The 25,539-nt window shown below is 42.4% G+C and overlaps 1 protein-coding gene across 1 annotated transcript in view; it reads right to left on the bottom strand.

Moving 5' to 3' along the window:
• CCNI (cyclin I) overlaps window positions 1-25,539 on the bottom strand; it is an 82,196-nt gene that overhangs the window by 48,643 nt on the left and 8,014 nt on the right. Inside the window, exon 2 of the mRNA XM_073637089.1 lies at window positions 12,967-13,123. Within this exon, the coding sequence (XP_073493190.1) occupies window positions 12,967-13,080 (114 nt within the window). The 5' untranslated portion in view covers window positions 13,081-13,123. The remainder of the gene's footprint in view (window positions 1-12,966; window positions 13,124-25,539) is intronic.

Here is a 25,539-nt window from a genome sequence, read left to right as displayed (position 1 = left end):
CAGCTAATTCTTTGCTTCTTTCTGCTCTGTGTGCTCTGCTCAGGGACTTTACAGTGATGCAGGGAAAATTGACCTCCTGTTTCTACATAAAGCTTAGAAGGGTTCACCTAGTCAGTTTTAATCACGTCATGTCATAGACCTAATGGAAAAGAGAAGAAATAGCTGGGTAGAAAGGTAAAATGAGCAATTGTAAGTACACAGTGCTGTATAATATGGTGATTGCAATATATTATGAGGATAAAAACCATTGATGGAAGTGAGCCATATTTCCTGTATGAAAGAAACGCACTTCGGCTGTGTGCAAGCCAAAAGAGCAACGAAGGGTATCCGTTTCTTAATCTGTCTTCTACATGAATGATTCTAGACTAGCTCAAAGTTTTACAGACCAGTCTAGGACCTGCTCATCTATAATTGTTAGAATAAACCGTTTCCAATTTATTTACAAGATATCAAAAAAAAGGAACTAGAAGAGGTCACCAAGCTTAAGTGAAATTACAGGCTCAGACTTTTCCTCCATGTAGTCATTCTATCAACTGTAAGGGAGGCACTCAGGTAAGCCAGGGTTCAGTCCTACTAGACTTTCAGTCTATCAGAAGATCATACACAGGGGCAGAACTATTGTGAGTCCAAGGGTTGCATTTGCATCCATGCCCTGGAGCCTAAGGGGAGGGGGTGGGAGCGAAAGGTCCCAATGGCTCATATGAAAAATTAAAAACACCAGTACTATTACACCCCATGATAGTTGGCCATATTGGAAATTTTGCATTGGGGTCTACAAACTTCAAGTTACGCCACTGCTCATAGGTTAATTTTAAAGGGAGTCTGTCAGCATGAAATGACAGTTCAAACCAAAAACAGGCGCTGGGTGCACCATCGTGGGCCAAACATTTAAGTGCTCCTTCCCACCTGCTGGTTTTCCCTCTATCTCTACAACTTACCTCTCTTCTTTGATTGACAGCTCTGGTTTTATAGATGGAAAACTAGTAAGTGGGAAAGTGAACTGAAAGGGAAAGTCAGCACAGAATGACTGTTCAAACCAAGTACAGGCGCTCAGTGCTTCATTTATATACACCTTCCCACCTGCATAGTTTCCATCTATTTTCGCTCTTCTCTGGCCCTATAAAGCCAGAGCTGTCAATCAAAGAACAGGAGGGTGGAGAAATATTTGGCCAAGCCAAGGGTGCACTGAGCGCCTGTACTTTGTCAGCACAAAATGACTATTCAAACCAAGTCCCTTTATATGGTTGGCCATGCCAAGGGTGCACTGAGCGAATGTACTTGGTTTGAACAGTCATTCTGTGCTGACAGCCTCCCATTAATGACCATTCCAATCTTAAGGGATAATGAAGTCAGCATGATGACACCAGGAAAATGAATAGCTATGGTGGCCATAGTAGTCCTTCAAAACAGGGCTGTGGAGTTGGTAAGCCAAACCTCCGACTCAAGACTCCAACTCCGACTCCTCAATTTCCATGACTCCGACTCCCTCATACATGGCTCATGTTTAAGTGATAAATTTACTGAAACACAGATTACATTCAGCTAAAAGTCTAGACCCTTAGATCAGGAATAGGACAGAAATTTATAGGACATTTCATAACTTTCCCAAATTCTTATGAAAAAACATTCCCCACAAACTGCATTGAATACTGTACCCAATTTATTATATATTTTAGGAGTCGGTCCATTTTATACCAACTCCGATTCCGACTCCAGCTCCACGACTCCCGACTCCACAGCCCTGCTTCAAAACAAGCACAATAATCTGTAGCGGCATGCATTAGCATAAATCTCTAGTGACACACTTCTAGGTTTCCATTTTGTTTATGTTGGTCTTTCTGGCGTCCCTTTGATAAAATTTGCGGTTACCCATTAGGTTACTCATCCCATTCCATTTGGACCGTAAGCTTTCAGTCTAGGATCACACGACCATTTTTCTCTCATTTGAGATAAAACAAAAAAAATTCTCAATCTTCTCCATTCAGTCTGTCCGTGAAAATCCAACAGAACTCGGCTGTCATTCGAGTGAGGTCTAATATGTTTTTCATGGACACATATACATGAATGTACAAGTGCCATCCGAGGTAAAAATAAAAAGGGATATGTGCCCAGCCCCATATGATAACATGGGGAAGAGTAGTATCCGTCAAAACGACGGATAGTACTTGTCTGATTTTTACGGTCTACACCAATCATTAAGAGCAAGGATTTCTCTTCAGTCTCATTTTTTGATTACTGGTCCAGTTTTACTTTTTACTCCCCCAATTATGAAGCGCTGCAGAATATATTGGTGCTATAGAAAAAGTTTGAATTCTAATCAACTAATAAGGGGCAGAGAAAGAGAACAACCAACTTCACCAGAACAATCCAACATGAAAACAGAAAGATTTCCCTCCTGTCATTAGTTAAGGTCTGCAGATCGGGCCTGTTCACATTTCATTTTGATCCTTTGTTCAGCCTATGTGCCAAGAAAGCTTCGCTTCTGGTGTATACGACATAGCTATCCATAGCCTCAGTAGCCCGGTGGAAGTGACCTTATGGCATACTCTGAGCCGGCATATGTTGGCATTAGTGATGAGCGAGCGTGTTCTGTTAACCCTTTCGGCGAACATGCTAGGGTGTTTTCCGAGTATCTTCGGCGTGCTTGAATGTGATGTTTGAGTCACTCCGTGTGCATGATTTGCGGCTGTTTGACAGCTTTAATACATGTGAGGAATGCCTGTTTGTTAGGCACCGTAAAAACTCGGCGAGTATGAAAGAGTTAACAGAACACACTCGCTCATCACTAGTTGGCATCCTTTTTGTGGTAGGAATAGCATTGTAGATTATGGCATTTCATGCAAAGGTAGACAGTATAAAAATGTGTTTTTTGTTTACAAGAGAAACCTATTAGCGACATAATCCACCATACGGATATACCGTACATTGTGAAATAAAGAAGTCGTCCTCAGCCCAACAACTGATGACATTTTGGTCTGACAAATGGTGTAAGCAGTGTCGTTGTTAATGCAATGGATTCTAAAACTGCTCCCATAGGACAGCAGGGCATCAACTCTGGTATCAGTTCCACATGACTTTCCGGAACAAAACTAGATCGCCAAACATATGTGAAGAGGACGTTGTGGATTCTAAAGGATTCCATTGACCTACAGTGGGATCTTTTGGGCTTTTTGTTCTTGGGGTTTTTTTACCATGCAAAATAATGCAACACACCATTACCGTCATGGGTAATGGAAACCTATGCTGCCAGCAAGAACAGCACCAAAATTATAGTTACGGTACATTTATCATAAAACTACAGAATTCCATAGATGGACTATAGCATAAAAGGACACAAGCGCAGACCTGTATGCTAAATACTTTATTATATTCCGTGCTTCTTGTATATACAACAATAAAACTCTTGGTAGACACGCCATTTATTTAATGACTGGGATTTAGACAATGTGAACCATAATTGTGTAGTTCTGACGTGCAGAAGCAAATATAACCTTCCCATAAGCACATAATACAGATTATTACTAAAAAGTGTGCCTCAGGACATTAGAAAAATCAGACCTGGAATAATACGTTCCCCAGACTGGTCCACATGTAATGCAACTGTTCTGGCTGTGGATTGTGCGAACATTCTACCGATACGCGAGCCGCTGGTTCGAAAACATTGGGCACTTCTGTCACAGATTATACAGACATCTATCGCTATAGAAGACAAAAGCTCGAGAACAGAGCATTTAGACACAACAAATAACCTGTGCATATTACTTACGGAGAGATAATGAAGCTTCTAATATGAAGATTCAAGCATTTTTCAAATTCATATTTTTTCCACTTTGGTGTCTTGTAGAAGAGAAAAATGTAATAGGATAGAAAATGTTTTAAACCCTTCATGACCTGGCCATTTTCCGCTTTTGTTTTTTGCTTCCCTTCTTCCCAGATCCATAACTTTTTTATTTTTCAGTCAATATGGCCATGTGAGAGCTTTTTTTTTGCGGGACAAGTTGTACTTTTGAACAACACCATTGATATTACCATATCGTGTACTGGAAAATGGGAAAAAAAATTCCAAGTGCAGTGAAATTGCAAAAAAAAGTGCAATTCCACAGTTGTTTTTTACCATGTTCACTAAATGCTAAAACTGACCTCCTGCCATTATGATTCTCCAGGTCATTACGAGTTCATAGACACCAAACATTAAAAAACTAAGTTTGTTAAAAAAAAAAAATGTGTTTTATTTTGAATGGGGCGAAAGGGGGGTGATTTAAACTTTCATATTTTTTTGATTTTTTTTAATATTTTTAAAAACATTTTTTTTCACTTTTCGCATGCTTCAATAGTCTACATGGGAGACTAGAAGCAGCAATGTTCTGATCACCTGTGTGTAGCACAAATGCTCATTTGCTATGAGTGCCGACCGCTGGGTGGTGCTCATAGCACTCTGGCAATGACAACTGCAAGGGTCTCCTGCAAACCCTGGGTTGTCACACCAACCCATTGGCGACCCGCGATCATGTGACGGTGCGCGCCGATGAGCGAGATTAGTTCTGCGCTTCCAGTAAGCGCGAGTTAAATGCCGCTGTCAGAGATTGACAGCAGCATTTAATTAGTTAATAGCCACGGGTGGATCGCGATTCCATCCGCGACTGTTAAGAGCACATGACCGCTATACAGATCAGCTGTCATGTGCCCGGAAATATGCGGGCTCAGTGCCGGAGGCCGCACTAAAGGTAGGGACCCGACGTGTGCCGTACTATTACAACACACATCGGAAAGGAGTTAAAAGACCTGATCTGGCTGCCACAATCATGAAATGTGACCTTAAAGCGTAACCGTCATTTTTATTTCATAAATCAATCGTACACATGAAAATAAGCAGCTTTGTAATATATCTTATCAGGGAAATCTGCTTCTTTTTCTGGCTAAATTGATCAGTTATTATCAAAATTCTCAATTCATAGGTAAAATCTGTATTCAATGAAGACAGACTTTCCCATTACTGAGATAGGAGATGGCAGCTGCTACTGATAAGAATCTATGTAGATAAGAGGAGCTAGAGACAGAGCTCCTCCCACCTTCCATCTCTTATCTACATAGATTCTTATCAGTAGCAGCTGCCATCTCCTATTTCAGTAATGGGAAAGTCTATCATCACTGAATACAGATTTTACCTCAGAATTGAGAATATTGATAATAATTAGTCCTGGCAGAGAAAGAAGCAGATTTGTCTGGTAAGATATATTACACAGTTGCTTATTTTCATGTGACAACCCCTTTAAACAGGACCTATCACTTGTTTTATGTTGTGTAAATTCTACTGTGCTGTCTTCATTTTTTTTTTGTTCCTTTCCCTAGATAAGGCCCCATCTTCCATATATGTGACCCTTGAGAAGGTGCCCACAGAGGCAAGTTGAGGATCACACCCACTTGGCTAACAAAATTAGATTTACATATAGGGAAGAGGGGGCCATATTTCAGCAATAGAGAGGCAAATGCTCAAAAGAAAAACAAAGCCAGATTCAGGAGAAGAGCGGCATTTACACAAGATAAAATAATTACAAATATGGCAAGCGCCATGTCCTTATTAAAGTGAATTTGTCACATGATTCATGCTGCCTGATCCACGGGCAGCAGGAATCAGAGACCAGCTTCTGCAATACAAATATATAACTTTTACCCACAAATGTGCAGGGACGAGGTGACTAGTAGAAAAGGTATGTCCCCACCGACTTCTCCCACCCACTTGTAAGGTCTGCCTGAGGCCACAGACTCAAAAGGCTGCCTCAGACAGACTTGGCACAAGCCACTCCGTCTGGCAGACTCCAGAGAAATCCAAACACCTTTTAACCCTTGTACAGAGATCTGATTTTACAATAGGATCCAGTGGAAAGCAACCATAAAAGGGCTGCCCTCTAAGAGGTAGTTATGGTCACCAAGCAGGGTTACAGACGAGAGGCCACGTCAAGGACAAAATCAGGATCTGTAAGAACAGTCAGAAACAAGCCGGGGTCAAAAAAGAATACACTAAACAAACCAGGAGGAGAAGCTGCACACCTAGCCAGGAAACACTAAGCTATATCTGGCAGCTTCCAGCAGAAAGCTGGAAACTTTAGTAGGGTGTGTTGCTCTCCAATTGACTGGAGCAGGGAGCTGATCCCTTCAGCTGGAAGCACACGCATCCATACTGCCAGATTGGATGGCACTACAGGTCCCAACCAGTCTAACCTTAGTGGCTGGACAGGGCCCACCATCCAGAGCTTCTGGAAGATGTTTCTATCACCAGCGCCACCAGCAGAGTGAATACGGCGGCACCTGGAGACAGAAACAGAAGTTGCAGGAGCAGGTACTGGTGGAGATGTGACACCACTGAGCTAGACTGAGAGCTTCTCCCTACTGTATGTGTGTAGGGAATGACTTGTCAATAATGCGGGATGAAGAAAAGCCAATTGGTCCACACCTCTTGGACTATTCGCCTTATCCCCGGCTACGCTTTCAACTAAGATTTGCTCTGGAATGCCGCAAGGTTTCATAATAAAACATGTATGTTTGTAACGTAGGAACCAGTCTTTGATTTATGCTGCCCGTGGTTTGAGCAGAATGAATAATGTAACCACTTTCCTTATAAAGGAGTTGTCTTGAGGGTCATTTATTTTTTTCAATACAATTAATTTCCAGATTCCTGTAGCTAATGTCCCATTGCCGCAATGTCTTCTGCTCTTCTCTACTTCCTGTTGCAGTGATGACACAGGGACATGGGACTGGCATGTTCCGGTAATGGTCCGTCACCATTTCAGCAGAACAATTGTCTCAACAGCCAAGTTGTTTTCCCAAATTGAACGAAATCTCAAAAATCCCCTATCACAATGGTGAACCTAAACATTGGTTATAGGCAAACTCTGTAGCAAAAAAAAAAAAAGCTACTACAATGACTTCTTGATGTGACTAAAGTCTTAAGGTGCTTAAAATAAAAGAATAGAGGTTGCATTGCTATTGTTAAACTTGTGATGGATTGTGTACATAAATGGCATTCTGTAAAGATCAGGTACTAGAAGCGAGCACTAGAAGAACTAGTTGACCCAGAAGAGAGCATTAAAACGCCGCACACAATAGAAAAGCTGTAAGCCATTAAGCAAAAATAAATATTTCTGAACACTGGCTAAGCTGAATATGCCACAATTCTGGCTTAGTTTCTTACATGGCCTTCACCATAATTATTATGTGTCTTAGAAATGTTTTAATGTGTAATGCGGTCTTAGATGCAATATTGTGCGTCAGAATTGAACCAAAATTTTGATGCAAATTACTGGTGCAAAGTAAGCCAACTAACAGGTAGTTTTAGTAAATCTGCCCTATTGTAATTTACTTTTAATAAGAACCCAAAATGCTGAGTTACTATTTAATACTGATTCCCAAGGCTTATGGTTTAGGAAGACAGGTCCCTTATGAAGTCTCTAGAATTGTCATGTACCAGTCACAAAGACAGCCCTGTGAAGAATATTGGAAATATAATTTCATGTCAATTATTTGTATCCTATTTGGCATAAGATTATAAAAACCCCTTCAGTGTGCAGCTGTAACAGAACGCCTAGTAGCAGCAGGGGGGGAATCAAGTGTCAAAAGACTGTGAGTGACAGATCTCACACCTCGAGTCAGCCAAGTTCAGAACAAAGGCTTGTTTGCCATGTGGATACCATATGGCCTAAACTGTTTTGTTGAGTCAGCTATAATTCCATAAGGAGTTATGGGGATACTATACGTCCTATCTGTACATCGTGTATATTTCCGAGATCCCCAGAACATGGCGAACGCCTGCCTGGGTCTCGACCCGTTCTAACACCCAGGGGACACGGCCATGAGCACAGCGACACGGCACACAGCACTGCACAGCGCAGCGACACGGCACACAGCACAGCGACACGGCACACAGCACAGCGCAGCGACACGGCAGACACAGCAAAGCGCAGCGACACGGCAGACACAGCAAAGCGCAGCGACACGGCAGACACAGCAAAGCGCAGCGACACGGCAACTATAGCAGGTAATAATGTGAGTGGAGGTGATGACACAAAAAGCACAGTGCAGTAGTACAGTCACAGTGTGGCATGGCTGGTGAGAGCCAATAAAAGGCATGGCACAGTCATATAGTTTCTGTGACACTTAAAGTGAACTTGTCAGCTAATCTGTGTAATCTGTGGGCAGCATGCTTCAGACATTGGCAGTATTAACTCTACTGCCAATTAACTTAACTGCGTTTTTTTACGCAGGTAAAAAAAGCACCTCCATTCACACACTGCGTTTTTTCCTGCGTTTTTTTACGGAGGTGCAGGAGAAATGAAGTGTGAGGAGCATGGACACCTGTATGTAATGTAATGTAATGTAATGTAATGTATGTGTCTGTGTGTCCTGTCTGTGTGTCGTGTGTGTACAGTCTGTGTCGTGTGAGTGTCCCCCTAGCAGTGTATATACAGACAGCTTCTGGCTGCAGTACATACACTGCTTTAAAAGAAAAAAAACTATGGATACTCACCTATCCGATGGATGGGAGAGGCGTCCGGTCCGGTCCCGCGGGTTCCAGCATCTGCCGTGAAGCGATCAGCTGACTGTCAGCTGACCGGCTTGTAAATCAGCTGACCGGAAGCCGGTAAGCTACAGTCAGCTGAACGGTTCTCCGGCAGATGCTGGAAGCGGCGGGACAGGACGGCTCTCCCATCCATCGGATAGGTGAGTATTCCTAGTTTCTCCTGCGCCTCCATAAAAAAGCGCTGGAATTTCGCAGTGTGTGAACACCGCTGCGTAATTCCATCGCTTATAATGGGCACGATAGGAGAAAGCGCGGGACGCAGCTGCGTAAAGAATTGACATGTCAATTCTTTACGCAGCTGCGCTTTCGCGCTGCGTAAATCACACAGTGTCTGAACGGCAAAGTGAATTTCCCATTCACTTTGCTGGCAAACACAAGGCACATTGCGTATTTTGAAAAAGCGCGCGCAAATACGCAATGTGTGAACGCAGCCTAATAGCTATGCAGTCAATGTTGCAGGTGTGACTGTACAGTGATTTCATACAAAAAGCACATTTTATACTTTACAAAGAACTAGAAATAAAGAAAGACTTGTACCTTCAGTATATTTCTCTACTTAATATTAATATAAATTTGTTTTTTCCTTTGCCCATTTTCAGTGAATAAACAGAAATGATACATTTCAAAGAACCCACCCTTCATATACTGATATTGTTTTTTTGTGTATTCATTTTAGATATATGTTCTATACAAGTCAGTTTGGGGTCACTTGAGGAGAGGCATAAAGTAATAAATGTTTCCTGGTGAAAGTATTTTGTGGCACGGCTATATTTTACATTTAGAACGGTTACTGGCATCCTTGAAAACACTCAAAGAAATAAGAAAATAATAAGAAAATCTGTATTCTAGTCTCAGGGATCACATATGATAGCACATACTATATTATACAAGCCAGCCCTTTACATGACGCCAAGGGGCAAGTATGAGCATATCTAAACTGTCAAAATCTGAAAACTGCAGTGTAAAGAAAAAAATATAGCTACATTACTGTATAACGCATTGTCTAGAGCTTTTAATAAAACCTATAATTATAAATTCCTCACAGTGAGCCATGCTTCTTGCAAACATTATCTGAAGGCTATAAAAAGGCAACTTAGTATAGCCACATGTGGGATTATATAACTGGAGGAACGCAGCAAAGCCGTCACTAAAGATACAAAGAGATATTCAATGTGGAAGATACATAACTTTTAGGAACATTTTTACAGTGCTGTGCCAAACGTTTTAACAAAGTTGTGGAAAAAATACTGCAAAGTAAGAATGCATTCCAAAATAGAAATGTCAATAGTTTATTTTTATCAATTAACTAAATGAACAAAATAAAAATCTAAATCAAATAAATATTTGTTATGACCGGCTTTGGCTTCACAACAGCATCAAATCTTAGTAGATCATTGGTTAGCTCTTCAAGATGTTTGGAACAACTTCTCAGCCAAGTTCTTTCAAAACCTAAGTGCAAGTGTACCTAGATGTTTGGAAAGCAAAGGGTGGTTACAACAAATATTGGTTTGATTTAGATTTCTCTTTTGGTCACTCACTTTTCATTTGGTTAATGGTTAATAAGCATCCTTATTTTGCAGCATTTTTTCCACAACTTTTGCGCAGTATTAGAGATATAGGAAAGGCAAAGTGATTTTAACATGAATATAAAATGTTGCAATAATAGCCTGAATAGGTACAACCCATGGCGTTTAGGCTATAACTGCAGCTGTAGGCATTTGTTCCTGTTTCACTAGTGTGCCGTCATTACACATTGCTATTTCGTTTATATTTGTATGTGTGGACTTGTACTATATGACTGGTATTTGGCGATAGGTGAGATCATATCACTTATATTGGTCTACTGTACTAGGAGTCCAGATAATATTAAAGAGGACCAGCTATCTGTCCTGACATCTCAGTTTTAGTAAATAATTGTATTTCCCATATTATAACAATTCAGAATTTATTTCCTTAGACCACTAAGTCGCACCATTCCTTTGTCATTCCTCCTAGAAATTCACAAATAAATTAACATCTAGGTGTTATCAGAAGGAGGGATGTACTTTGAAATACTCACACTGTCCAATCAGTGCTGACGGTGTGGAGACACACCTCTTTGACAAGAGGAATGGTTACACCCAGTTGTTAATTTCATCAGACATTTCTAAAAGCAATGGCAGAGGATCAGCCGCTAATAGCAGTGGCAGAAAGATATCCCAGAATTGTTATTTTAATGGAGGATAGAAGTATTTGCTAAAACAGACATGTCAGGAGAGATGTGAGGTCCTCATTAATCAACATTTAAAGGGAATATGTCAGAAGTTTTTGCTATGTAATCTGAGAGTGCAATGATGTAAGAGCAGAGACTCTGACTCCAGAGATGTTTCACTTACTAATCTGTGTTTTGCTGATTCAATACAATCAGTGTTTTATCAGCAGATTATCACTACAGGACAAGCTGCCTTGGGCAACCTATTTCAACCCTGCCCCCAACACTGATTAGCTTCCCTATGTCACTATGTTGATGTGGTGTGGGTGCGGTTATATACAGAGCATTAACTGAGCTCTGCTATATCTGCAGCAGAGAAAAACTGTGACTCTGTCATAACTGTTGCATCCAGTAAACCAAGTGATACTTCACTGGAATCAGGGTCTCTGTCTCTACTCCTTGCTGCTGTCAGCTTATAGAGTCAAAACCTGCTGGCAAATTCCCTTTAAGCATTACATACATACATACATACAGTACAGACCAAAAGTTTGGACACACCTTCTCATTTAAAGATTTTTCTGTATTTTCATGACTTTGAAAATTGTGCATTCACACTGAAGGCATCAAAACTATGAATTAACACATGTGGAATTATATAGTTAACAAAAAAGTGTGAAACAACTGAAAATATGTCTTCTAGGTTCTTCAAAGTAGCCACCTTTTGCTTTGATGACTGCTTTGCACACTCTTGGCATTCTCTTGATGAGCTTCAAGAGGTAGTCACCGGAAATGGTTTTCACTTCACAGGTGTGCCCTGTCAGGTTTAATAAGTGGGATTTCTTGCCTTATAAATGGGGTTGGGACCATCAGTTGTGTTGTGCAGAAGTCTGGTGGATACACAGCTGATAGTGCTACTGAATAGACTGTTAGAATTTGTATTATGGCAAGAAAAAAGCAGCTAAGTAAAGAAAAACGAGTGGCCATCATTACTTTAAGAAATGAAGGTCAGTCAGTGCGAAAAATTGGGAAAACTTTGAAAGTGTCGCCAAGTGCAGTTGCAAAAACCATCAAGCGTTACAAAGAAACTGGCTTACATGAGGACCGCCCCAGGAAAGGAAGACCAAGAGTCACCTCTGCTTCTGAGGATAAGTTTTTCAAAGTCACCAGCCTCAGAAATCGCAGGTTAACAGCAGCTCAGATTAGAGACCAGGTCAATGCCACACAGAGTTCTAGCAGCAGACACATCTCTACAACAACTGTTAAGAGGAGACTTTGTGCAGCAGGCCTTCATGGTAAAATAGCTGCTAGGAAACCACTGCTAAGGACAGGCAACAAGCAGAAGAGACTTGTTTGGGCTAAAGAACACAAGGAATGGACATTAGACCAGTGCAAATCTGTGTTTTGGTCTGATGAGTCCAAATTTGAGATCTTTGGTTCCAACAACCGTGTCTTTGTGCGACGCAGAAAAGGTGAACGGATGGACTCTACATGCCTGGTTCCCACCGTGAAGCATGGAGGAGGAGGTGTGATGGTGTGGGGGTGCTTTGCTGGTGACACTGTTGGGGATTTATTCAAAATTGAAGGCATACCGAACCAGCATGGCTACCACAGCATCTTGCAGCGGCATGCTATTCCATCCGATTTGCGTTTAGTTGGACCATCATTTATTTTTCAACAGGACAATGACCCCAAACACACCTCCAGGTTGTGTAATGGCTATTTGACCAAGAAGGAGAGTGATGGGGTGCTACGCTAGATGACCTGGCCTCCACAGTCACCAGACCTGAACCCAATCGAGATGGTTTGGGGTGAGCTGGACCACAGAGTGAAGGCAAAAGGGCCAACAAGTGCTAAGCATCTCTGGGAACTCCTTCAAGATTGTTGGAAGACCATTTCCGGTGACTACCTCTTGAAGCTCATCAAGAGAATGCCAAGAGTGTGCAAAGCAGTCATCAAAGCAAAAGGTGGCTACTTTGAAGAACCTAGAATATAAGACATATTTTCAGTTGTTTCACACTTTTTTGTTAAGTATATAATTCCACATGTGTTAATTCATAGTTTTGATGCTTTCAGTGTGAATGTACAATTTTCATAGTCATGAAAATACAGAAAAATCTTTAAATGAGAAGGCGTGTCCAAACTTTTGGTCTGTACTGTAAATGATTACATTAGTAAAGTTTAATAAACCTGAAATCCATACCTGATTGGCTGGCGTCTTATGCACGTACACCTTCCACATCTGGGCTTCTCTAGAGACTGCCCTTTCTAAAAGAAAGGACAGTCTCTGGCTCTCCAGGGGCCCAGAGTACCTCATGGCACCCCTTGGATATGCCTGCCACCCAACTGGATACAGCTACCTGCAAAAGAGGAGACAGAGGACATGTTGAACAATGTACAAGCAGCAAAAAAATAAAGATTGCTATCAGATAGGGTTAGGAAACATCAGAAATGATATGACTACAATGGTACTAAGATAAAGATCATAATAACATGATGTAAGGCACAATTTTAAAGGGAAAGGCCATACCTCCCATACACTTTTACAGTACAAATTTTAGCTACCATCGGGTCGATATTGACTATTACAATTACTACTTTCAATAGGTGGCACTAGAGTTCTAGTCCTCTTCCTCTCTAAAGAGGCAATACTTAGTTTCCCAGAGGAGCATGCATGGTGTATATAAGTCTCCTCACTCTGACACGCCAGGCCTGGCTTTTCACTCTCCACAAGGAAAAACGTAACCTCTTAGAATTAGTCCTCTTACACAGCGAAAGAAACAGTCTCTCAAGTACACCTTACGAGAAATTGTCACACTAGAAGTCAAGTTTTGACTCTTTAACGAGCCTTGACTAGGCATCAATTCCAGACAGCTTTTTTCGGGAGGGGTGGGTTAGAGGATTTAGATGCACATTCTGCTTAGGATTCAGGATTAAGAGGAATTTTACAACCAGTTCAGATGCTCAAGATAACTGTATTCTCCAACACCAGTATAGCTCCTAAAGGGGTAGTCTGGCCAGAAGTAATTATCACCTTTCCAGCGAATCACTGGGGAGATCCCACCTGATCGCCAGAATGTCGCAACAAATATGTTCCAAAAATGTAATAAAAAGCAATCAAAACATTGTATGTACCCCAATAAGGTATCAATAAAACATCAGCTCAACTTGGAAAGAACAAGCCCTCACCTGAATTTTTTTTTCATCACGTCAGTAAAAAAACCTATATAAGTTTGGTGTCGCCGTAATCAGTTACATGAAGAATCATTTTATCAGGTCATTTTGTTTGCACACTGACAGCCGTAAGAATAAACCCCTCCCAAAAAAAGTCAGAATTGCATTTTTTTTTTTCACCATTTCACTGCACTTGTTTTTTTCGTTTTCCAGTACATTGAATGGTAAAATGAATGGTGTCCTTCAAAACTAGAAGCCATCCCACCAAAAGTCCTCATATGGCTAGGTCAACAGGGAAAAAAAAGAAAGTTGTGGCTCTTGGAAGAAGGGGAAGAAAAAGCAAAAGTGCAAAAAAAACAAACAAAATCAACAAATTACTCAGCAATATAAAAATCACTTATTATATATACAAAAAAAACAAACATCTGCAATAGACCTCCAATTCGAAACGTGTAATTCCTTAAATGTAGTTGTCAACAGTGAGATCGGCTCATATAGGAGGAGATTAAAGGAGTCTGACTCTCCGTACCGCTGCGGATCAGCTGTTTCCAGGGATTGCCTCTCATGAGAGCGCTGCAGGCTCTTCAATGTTTACACCGTGCTATCTAACTGCACGCTATGCACATAGTTACTGTGCATGATATTGCACCATTGTCCCGGTCACTTCAATATGACAGTGCTGCAATCCCCTGCACCACAGTACTAAGAAGGTAGGGAGCAGGTAGAGAAAGCAATTCAAATACTGAATGAGCTGCACTGCCTTGCCGAAAGCATGGCTGTCGGACCCCTACAAATCTGATATTATTGGCCCATCCTAATAAGACCCATGATCAGATCAATGGCCTGAGTATGGGAACATTTTAAAAACATTAAGAAACTACACAGAATTGGTATTGAGTTGACATATCAGTACAAGCCCCTATTATGAATTTAAAAAGGAACGTCACGCTATTTTGCACGGTAATTTTGGCCACAACTGTGACACACACCCCTTTAACATAGATATACCCCTTGACAAAGGCTCGTTTACCGAAACGCTCGTCGGGGCTGGCGTGTGGGTGGTGGTGACTGCAGGGTAACCTTCCTGTTTACAGGTATATTACTCTTTACATGTGTACACAGTGCACGGTGTACACTGGAATTATGTATCCACTATTTTTATGATACTTGGTAGTGTGTTACATTCCACCATATTATATGACATAATTGGTTACTCTCAAGAGTCCTAATGACTCTTCACAGGACTATGGAGAGATTGTTTCCACCAGGCGCCTCATTTTAATACACTTTGTAGTTTTTGTGTATGTTTACTCACCAACTTACCTGTCTGCATTTGGATAATAAAGTTTATATATTTTGACAAAAAAAAAAAATTTTGTATCATCATTTGTTGGGCCTGTTGGCTCTTTCCGCTTTAACATAGATATGAGCAGAGCCTTGGGCCCAATATACACATTAGACTAATGCCGGACGAAGCTGCCATTATCGAGGGGTTCAGCCGTCACACTAGTGTGTATGGTGCCCTGGACAATTGATTATCGGGGAAGTTAAGGATTCGGCATTGCCGATTTTGGACTGACAATCTTTTTGTTCTCGCGGAAAGAAGTCTATCTGGTGTTGGATCGCTCAAAGAACACAAGAGCACTTGTCCAAACGAATGCTCCTGTGTATGGGAAAGACGGCCATTATGGCTGCCGGCCAAACCATTGTTCAGTCAACAGCCATCTAATGTGCATGACGGGGTTTAAAGGGTTACCCATCAAATTACAACCCAGGCAACCCTTTTAAGGTACGCCAAAGGTGTCTAGTAGTTGTCTATCCCTCTTTCAAATACACTAGACCAAGCCTTACATAGTATCAAGAATGCTGCTGGGAGTATCCAGGTTTTCTCCGAATATAATGTCTATTGCAACCATATATGCGTATCTTCTACTTATAAGGAAGCACAAACCTAATAAAACAGACATGAATCATATTGTGGCTTGTGGACTTCCACTTCTGCAAACTTTTGCTACGAATTCCTGCTGATGTCTACAAGAAGAAAATAAGGTTCTCAAAAACTGGTGCAGATCAAACTTCACCCACTTGGAAGAGTTTGTGTCTCTGGAGAAGGAACTCCCCACCAGCGCTCTCTAAGGCCTCATTCAGTCACTCTGTTTTGGTTCTTGTACGCAAAAGAAATGGCACGAGCGTCATCAATGCTTTGCATCCGAGTGTCACCAGAATTTCTCTGTGATTTTTGCACAGAAACCCCTCCGCAAAAAGTACACGGATGCGGGAACATTCCCATAGACTATTATGGGTACATGTTCAATCCGTAAAAATCATGGAGAGAACACATATGTGAAACACGGACATCTCAATGAGGCCTAAAGGGAATCTATAGGCAGGATTTCACCCCCCTTCCCCCACAAACTATTTCTATGCTCATTTAGCTCTTTCAAACACAGGTCAGCAATACCTTTACATGGCCAGTCTGTTCCTCTATTACTGAGAAATCAGTGTTTGAATTGATATGCAAATGAGGCTGAAGGGTTTTAGTGCATCTGAAGCCTCTGTCACTACAGCTCTATTTTCAGCCCTGCGCCACCTCCTCCTGCTTGACTGACAGCCACTATGTTGTGTCACTTCAGGAAAAGGAAACATCAGTCAAACAGGAGGAGGCGACACTGGGAGGAGAACAAAGCTGGAGTGATAGAGGTTTTAGATCTACAATCTCATATGCATATCAACTCAAATGCTGATTTCTCAGTAATGAATTGCCCATGTAAAGGTTAATGTTGGATTTGTCTTTTAAAGAGCTACATGAACATACAAATTGTTTGGGGGTGAAATCCTGCTGACAGATTCCCTTAACAGGATTCCATTCAGCTACAGTTAAGTCCAGAAATATTTGGACAGTGACACAAGTTTTGGCATTTTAGCTGTTTACCAAAACATATTTAAGATACAGTTAAATAATTAATAAAGTTTAAAGGGCTTAAAGTGCAGACTCTCAGCTTCAATTTGAGGGTATTCACATCCTAATTGGAATAAGGTTTTAGGAAATACAGCTCCTTAATATGTAGCTTCCTCGTTTTAAAGGAATCAAAAGGAATTGGACAATTATCTCAAAAGCTCTTGGCTGCATGAGCTATTCCCTCATTAATCCATCATCAGTTAAGCAGGTAAAAGGTCTGGAGCTGATTCCAGGGGTGGTATTAGCATTTGGAAGCTGTTGATGAGAATCCACAACAAGCGGGCAAAGAATCTCTCAATGGGCAAGAAACAGACCATCATTAGGCTGAAAAAAAAGAAGAAATCCATCAGAGAGATAGCAGAAATGTTAGGAGTGGCCAAATCAATAGATTGGTACATTCTGCAAAAAAAGAGGGCACTGGTGAGCTAGGGAACTCAAAAAGGCCTTGACATCCACGAAAGCAGGGCTGTGGAGTCGGAGTCGGTCCATTTTATACCAACTCCGACTCCTAAAATATATAATAAATTGGGTACAGTAGTTCAATGCAGTTTGTGGGGAATATTTTTTCATAAGAATTTGGGAAAGTTATGAAATGTCCTATAAATGTTTGTACTATTCCTGATCTAAGGGTCTAGACTTTTAGCTGAGATGAATCTGTGCTACAGTAAATTTATCAATTAAACATGAGCCATGTATGAGGGAGTCGGAGTCATGGAAATGGAGGAGTCGAGTCAGAGGTTTGGCTTACCGACTCCACAGCCCTGCATGGAAGACAACAGTTGTGGATGATCTCAAAATCCTTTTCATGGTGAAGAAAAAACACTTCAGAACATCCACCCACGTGAAGAACACTCTCCAAGAAGTAGGTGTTTCAGTATCTAAGTCTACCATAAAGAGAAAACTTAATGTGAGCAAATACAGAGGGTTCACCACAAGGTGCAAACCATTAATCAGCCTTAAAAATAGAAAGGCCAGATTAGACTTTTCCAGAACTGGGCTGGCTTCTTTGGGTGTTTTTTTGGCAAAGCATTCTTTAGACAAAAGAAACCAAGATCAACCTATACTAGAATAATGTGAAGAAATAAGTATGGAGAAGGCTTTGAACGGCTCATAATCCAAAACACACCACATTCTCTGTAAAACATGAAGGAGGCATTGCTTCCAATGTCACTGATGTTTGCAGATGATGTGACTGAAGACAGAAGCAGCCGGATGAAATGAAAAGTGAACTCCGGCGAGCTCCATGAAACACTGGGGCTGCCGACAGGTCTCTTTTTGTCGGACAGCAACGACGCTGGAAAAGGATGAAGGTGGTAGCAGGTGAGAATGAGACAGAGGGTAGAGGAATTACATTTAAAGCACCATTCCAGAGGCAGTGGCATGCAAATCACGAAGATCCGGTCGCGGTCCAAATATTTCTGGACTTGACTGTATATCTCTCGGCAAACTACACTACATAGCTAACACAAATTATTTATAAACTAATAAATATAGTGAAGGCAAGATTTTTTCTTTTTAATAAATTCAAAATGTCCCACAAACTGCAAATGTTGGAGTATCTATATGATAGACAAGAGAACATGTAGCTACAGGGAAGCAGCCCAAGAATCTCGGACAGACTGACTGCCTTCTTGATGGCTTTATACACAACTAGCTATTGAACCCGTTCTACGCCCGGGTGGCAAGCATTTTTATTGGTATATGGTCTCTCATGCTGGTATGTGCTGCCCCCCTCCTGGTATTAGTGCTGCCCCCATCCTGTTCACACCATCCTATCCTGGTATGCGTGGCACCCCTCATCCCCAATCCTGGTATGTATGGCCTCCTCATCCCCCAATCCTGGTATGCATGGCACCCCATCCCTCATCCTGGTATGCATGGTACCCCTCATCCCTATTCTGGTATGTATGGTAACCCTCATCCTGGTATGCATGTCACCCCTCATCCTAATTCTGGTATGTATGGCCTCCTCATCCCAGAAACCTGGCAAGCATGGCACCCAATCCCTCATGCTAGTATGCATGGCACCCCTCATCCCTATCCTGGTATGCATGGCACCCCATCCCTTATCCTGGTATGCAAGGTACCCCTCATCCCTATTCTGGTATGCATGGTACTGCTCATCCCTATTCTGATATGCATGGCACCTCTCATCCCTTTCCCCCACAATCCTGGTATGCATGGTCCCCTCGCCCCCCAATCCTGGTATGTGTGGTACCCCTCACCCCCCAATCCTGGTATGTGTGGTACCCCTCATCCTGGTATGCTTGGTCCCCTCACCCCCCCAATCCAGGTATGCACGGTCCCCTCACCCCCCAATCCTGGTATTTATGGCCTCCTCATCCCAGAAACCTGGTATGCATGGCACCCAATCCCTCATCCTAGTATGTATGGCACCCCTCATTCCAATTCTGGTATGTATGGCCTCCTCATCCCAGAAACCTGGTAAGCATGGCACCCAATCCCTCATCCTAATATGCATGGCACCCCTCATCCCTATCCTGGTATGCATGGCACCCCATCCCTTATCCTGGTATCCAAGGTACCCCTCATCCCTATTCTGGTATGCATGGTACTCCTCATCCCTATTCTGGTATGCATGGCACCCCTCATCCCTTTCCCCCCCAATCCTGGTATGCATGGTCCCCTCACCCCCCAATCCTGGTATGCATGGTCCCCTCGCCCCCTCAATCCTGGTATGTGTGGTACCCCTCACCCCCCAATCCTGGTATGTGTGGTACCCCTCATCCTGGTATGCTTGGTCCCCTCACCCCCCCAATCCTGGTATGTATGGTCCCCTCACCCCACAATCCTGGTATGCATGGTACCACTCATCCCCCAATCCTGGTATGCATGGTACCCCTCATCCCCCAATCTTGGTATGTGTGGCCCCCTCACCCACCAATCCTGGTATGCATGGCACCCCTCATCCCTTTCACACGGAACACACAAACAAAAAAATAAACCTTTATACTCACCTTTCTTCCTTGTCCTCCAGCGCTGCTGTGTCCTGTTCTGCAGGAGGCCGGGGGAGGAGTGTGGCACCAGAGTACGCGCGTGCTGTCCGGCAAATGTGTCTTCAGTAAAATGGCGCCGGATAGCGCTATGTGACGCCTCACTCCTGCCCCGGTCTCCGGCTAAGAGAGGCGCTGCGGCAACGCTCCTCCCGGTCAGGTGAGTATGGTGCCGGAGATCGCGGTATGCGTTCAGTGTCTATGCATACCGCGATCTCTGGCGCCATAGACTCCTCTTACCTGTAACGGCTCCATGTGTGCTTCTGTCTGGAGCCAGACTGCGTAGGCGTGTTGCGCTTGCACAGTCTATAAAGGCTTCAGACAGAGACATGCATCTCCCGTTATATTATAGATGTTCAATGAGAGCTATGCATAAAATACAGAATGCGATAGTGCCACATACTAAATACATTCGGGGTATTGAGTGACAGACCACCCATTCCCTGGTGTGCCAGTACTAGGTGCATGTGCAGTATAATCAATTACAAGGGTTATCCAGGATTAGAAAGGGAATGCCTTTTCATAAAACCAAAAAGAGCACCACTCTTGTCCACGTGCTGTGTCCGGTATTGCAGTATATATGAATTGGTGCCATATAGTAAAATGTATATGCTACAGAACTAAAAGAGAATACAGATCAAAATGCAGAATACGTCTACACAGGTTCTAATAATATGTGTCTTGAAAAAAAACAAACAAAAAAACATTTTTTTATTAATGTGCCACTAAAACATTATGTGGCCGATACATGAAAGCGTTTACAACAGTGTTCTGGCATAAAGCACTTTGAAAAGTCACAAGATTTTTGAGATGCGCAAGAAGTGTTGAGACTTTGGTGTTTTGAAGGCAGTCCTGACCAGCTTGACCAAAGAGGGCGAAGCACAGGCTGGACACAGCAAGACAACACCCACCCGTCTAATTCATGATGAGCGGTGTTGTACCTTACTCCAGGAATGTGACTTCAGTCCCTGACTACTGTAAGATTTCTAGTAAGACGCACACCACTTGTAAGGTGCACCTACTTAATTAAGTGGCATGCGCTTTTAAAGTATTAGGTTTCTCAAACCCCCCATGCCCTTTCATTAAGACCGGCATGTACAATGAATTGGAGCCTTATTGTTAACAGAGAGGAAACACCCACATGGGCAAAATGCGGCCCTTCTGCTGTTCCTACCCAGCATGAAGTCCAGGACAGCAAAATGGCTGGAAAGTGTCACGCGGACCATTTGGAGGCCCCCCACCCGGCAGACTGATTTCACCAATATCTGCATTCTCAGGGTACAGATACTGGTGTATATAATAATAATAATAATAATAATCTTTATTTTTATATAGCGCTAACATATTCCGCAGCGCTTTACATACATTATCGTCGCTGTCCCCATCGGGGCTCACAATCTAAATTCCCTATCAGTATGTCTTTGGAGTGTGGGAGGAAACCGGAGAACCCGGAGGAAACCCACGCAAACAAGGGGAGAACATACAAACTCCTTGCAGATGTTGTCCTTGGTGGGATTTGAACCCAGGACCACAGCGCTGCAAGGCTGCAGTGCTAACCACTGAGCCACCGTGCCGCCCATATAATGGTGAGACAAGGAGCTGTTGGCTCCCTCTTGCCCTATTCAGCCTGTGCATCTGAGGGCAGCGCAGGAGGTGTGACAATGTCACTAGATTGCGCCTGCTGTGCATAGCCTCAGTCCACATGCTACACACCAACGCATTGGAGGAATAGCGGTTAGAAGAGTATTTCCATTTTTTTCAGTTGACAGTCAGTAGTTGGGGGAAACCGTGGAGGCAGCATACTGTTTGTAGGGGGTTGTGGGGCCATCATACTGTGAGTTGAGGTTTTGTTGCCATCATACTGTGAGTGTGTGTGTGGGGGTGGGGGGGGCTCTTGGAACATAATACTGTGTTGGGGGAGCTGTGGGAGCATCATAATACTTTGTGTAGAGGGCTGCAAGGGCATCATACTAATAATGTGTGTAGGCAGCTGTGGGGGTCATCACATTGTGTTTGAGGGGGGAAAACATTGTGTATGTATGGGATTGGGGACATTTACTGTGTGGAGGAGCATCATACTATGTGTGGGGGCTGTGTGGGCATCATACTGTATGTGGAGGCATCATAGGATGAGAAGGGTAAGAAATGTAAAACAAATCCTAAAATTTGCATTTGCTTTTCAGATTTGAATTATTTTTATGTAATGTCTGAAGAAATGCAGCAGAAAAAAATGCAGGAAAAGGTACAGCTATGGGCATTGTTCACACTGCTTCCATACAAGGATCCCATGGGAGTTACTGATGTCTGTCACGGAATGGACGTACTGTGGCACAAATGGTCCGTAGGCTTCCAATCCATAATAAACACTGTGTGGTATACTTATTTTGAGGTTTGACTTTTATATAAAGGGAAAAATAGCATTCTGATTCCGTTGAAAAAGAAAAAAAGAGATACTGACACATACCTAAAACGGCACTCCTTTGGCATCAATAGGGTCTTCTGGAAATATCTGACATATGCCATGTGAGATTTTGCAGGTTAGGATATATTTACATTGTGTATGAAGGGTCCATTTGCTGTATACACCAGAAAAACTCTAGGCGAATACATAAAACGGATCCATAGATCCACAATCACCCAACGCAAACCAAAGGAATATCCTTTTCTCTTCTGTCAGGCTGGTATAAAACCATAAACTGCACAATATATTTTTATTTTAACATGGGAGCCTAAGAGAAGTGTATACTACTATATTACTGTAGCTTGTGGGAGTTCTACTTACAGAATCTGTCACCAGGTTTTTGTTACCCCATCTGAAAACAGCATGATGTATGGGGCAGAAGCCCTGATTCCAGCCATGTATCACTTACTCATCTGGATGCTGTATTTTTTATAAAATCTCAGTTTTATCTGCTGTAGATTTACCAGTTTTCTGAATGCTGAGGTCTGTGTATCCTCGCCCACACCACTGATTGGCAGCTTTCTATGCTCACTGTGCATAGGCAGAAAACTGCCAATCAGTGGTGGGGGAAGGGTTATTCAGAACTCATGAATATGGATGGCTACCTAGCAGATAGTCCTCTAGTGATTGTCTGCTGCTGATAAAACAGTGGTTTTACCAAAACTACAGCAACCAGCCCAGAAAGTGATACATCTCTGGAATCAGGGTCTCAGTCTCTACATTATGCTGTTCTTAGAACAGATGACAAAACCCTAGTGACAGATTCCCTTTAACCCCTTATCGACATCAGCTGTACATGTACAGCGCAAGTTAGTAGCAGGTGTATGAGGTGGGCTCATTGGGTGCAACTATAGTGTAGCAAAGTTATGCATAAGAACGGGTGTAAATGACAGTGGCAACCAATCAGCTCACAGCTCTAACTGTACAAATAAAGATTAGAACAGAAAGGTAACTAATTTAGTGTTTGCCAAAGTCATTGTTTTCTTCTCTAAAAGGTTTCATAAATTAGAGAAGATTATCAGAATTAATAAAAAAGAAAAACTATAGAGTGTTTCTAGCAATCAATTCCAGTTGGTGCGAGGTGATTGGCAGGAGCCGGTCCAGCGGCCACGTTCAGTATTCTGTGGTCGTTGGACGGAAGCGCTGAGAACCATCTCCTACCTCCTGGCATCCATAGCTCTTCTTTAGATTAGCTGGCCTGATACGACGTCATCATTGCAGTGTGACATCACTGGCCGGCTAATTAAAAGAGGAGCCATGTGTGCTGTCAGGCATAAGGCGGTTCTCAGGGTTTCTGCTCAGTGATCACATATTACTGACGTCGCCAATGGACCAGGTCTTGCGAGAGGATAAGCACCAACTACTGTACATAACCAAATTGTTTATTTCTTTTCAAAAGGGCCTCTAAAAAATGAGACCTTAAATCTGATTATTATGGGAAACAAATTCACATTTCTTTTTCAAAAGTTTTGATAACTGACTCTCCAACCTCCACTTCCTCACCCCCAACATTATTTTTCTCTATAGCAAATCACGTAGGCCCAATAAATACTCAAAGGTATATTGTAGAATTAGTTGTTTATATGTCATTAGGTCTATCAAGTTCTTCTGGTGACAATTTAAGAGGACCTCTCAACATTTGTCATGTTTAACTGGACATGATGTAATAAAGGCTGCAGAGAGGAATGAATACTATTTTTGTTTTTTGGGGGTTTTTTTGCAGCTCCAGTGCGGAGATATTAGCAAAGTATTTGACACCTAATGAGTTAAATTTTGTTAAGTCCAAATGAGTGTTATCACGTAGTTTTCACTGGAGGCATGTAATTCTTCTCCCTGTATGATGCTGACCAATCATAAACAGGCAGCAACACACTGGAGAAAAAAGAACCTGCCCCCATCATGTAAAGATACAGCTCTGATCTCCTGGTCTCACCTCCTGCATGATTAGAACATACTGGGAGTAGAGCACAGATGACTAACACCTTTCAGAGAAGGTCAAGATATCAGCAGAGCAGGCTACTCCTGTGTGAGACGTATGACAGCCTGCTCTGCTGATATCATGACCTTCTCTGAAAGGTGTGAGCCTCACACTGCAGAAGGATTACATATTCCTGTAAGCAGATCTTTTTCTCTGAAGAGACAATTTGCATATTACATTTCCCAGAGGAGCATTGCACGGCAAATAAGCCTCCTTACCTTGACATGCCAGAGCCGGTATGTCACTCTCCACAAGGAGAAACGTTACCCCTTAGACCTCAGTCCAGAGTCTCTCATCTAGCCAAATCAGTTCTCATACATTGCACTGACGAGGGGCAATAGCCCGAAATACCATGTCAGCAAATGGAGATTCTGATTTGGCTTTTATCCTAAGTCATATTGCACGACTCGATAAAGGGTTGATTGTGACTTGTAGGATTGCTGCTTCCAATGGGTGGCGCTATAAAGTTCAAGTCCTCTTTTTTTCTAAAAAGGCAATTTGCATGTGCGCAGAACTGGCATAAGTGTGATTACTGACATCTCCGGACAGGCAATGTAGGGGAATGGGCAGTACAGCAAAGGTGACAGTGCTATAAGAGGAGGTGAGCTGATAGAAGGGTTTGTAATGTGACAAAACTAAACACAGCTGTGCTGCCCCTCCCCCCACAGAGACCTTATCTGAAAGGTATTGGTAATCTGTATGCTACTCCCTGCATTTTATAATCATATAAGAGGTTAAATCAGGAGATCAGGGCTGTATCATTACATCTGACTGTCTAGGAAACCTGCTCAAAGCTATTGTGGTAGAGTGTTCTATCTCCAGGGTGTTGCTGCCTACTTATGATTGGTCAGCATGATACAGAAGAAGTACATGCTCCGAGTGAAAACTATCTGATAATACCCACTTGGACTTAAGAAAGATCATTTGATGCAAAATACTTTTAGGTTTTATTCCACTCTGCGGCCACTATTACATCATGTGTCCATTTCAACATTAAAAATTTGGTGAAAGGTCCTCTTTAAAGGGAATCTGTCAGTGGGATCAACCCTCCTAAGCCATCTATATGGGTAATGCAGGTCATAGGAAGCTGAATAAAATAATTCCTTTATATCTGCGATGCTATGTCTTATTCCAGAGAAATCCACGTTTTTCTCATATGTAAATGAGCTGTTCAGGACTATGGGCCGGAC

This window comes from Phyllobates terribilis, unplaced genomic scaffold (genome assembly GCF_046119375.1).
Source record: "Phyllobates terribilis strain yellow unplaced genomic scaffold, ASM4611937v1 Scaffold_1__5_contigs__length_1240528914, whole genome shotgun sequence".
Classification (NCBI taxonomy): domain Eukaryota; kingdom Metazoa; phylum Chordata; class Amphibia; order Anura; family Dendrobatidae; genus Phyllobates; species Phyllobates terribilis.
This window is presented reverse-complemented; position numbering and strand designations above follow the sequence as displayed.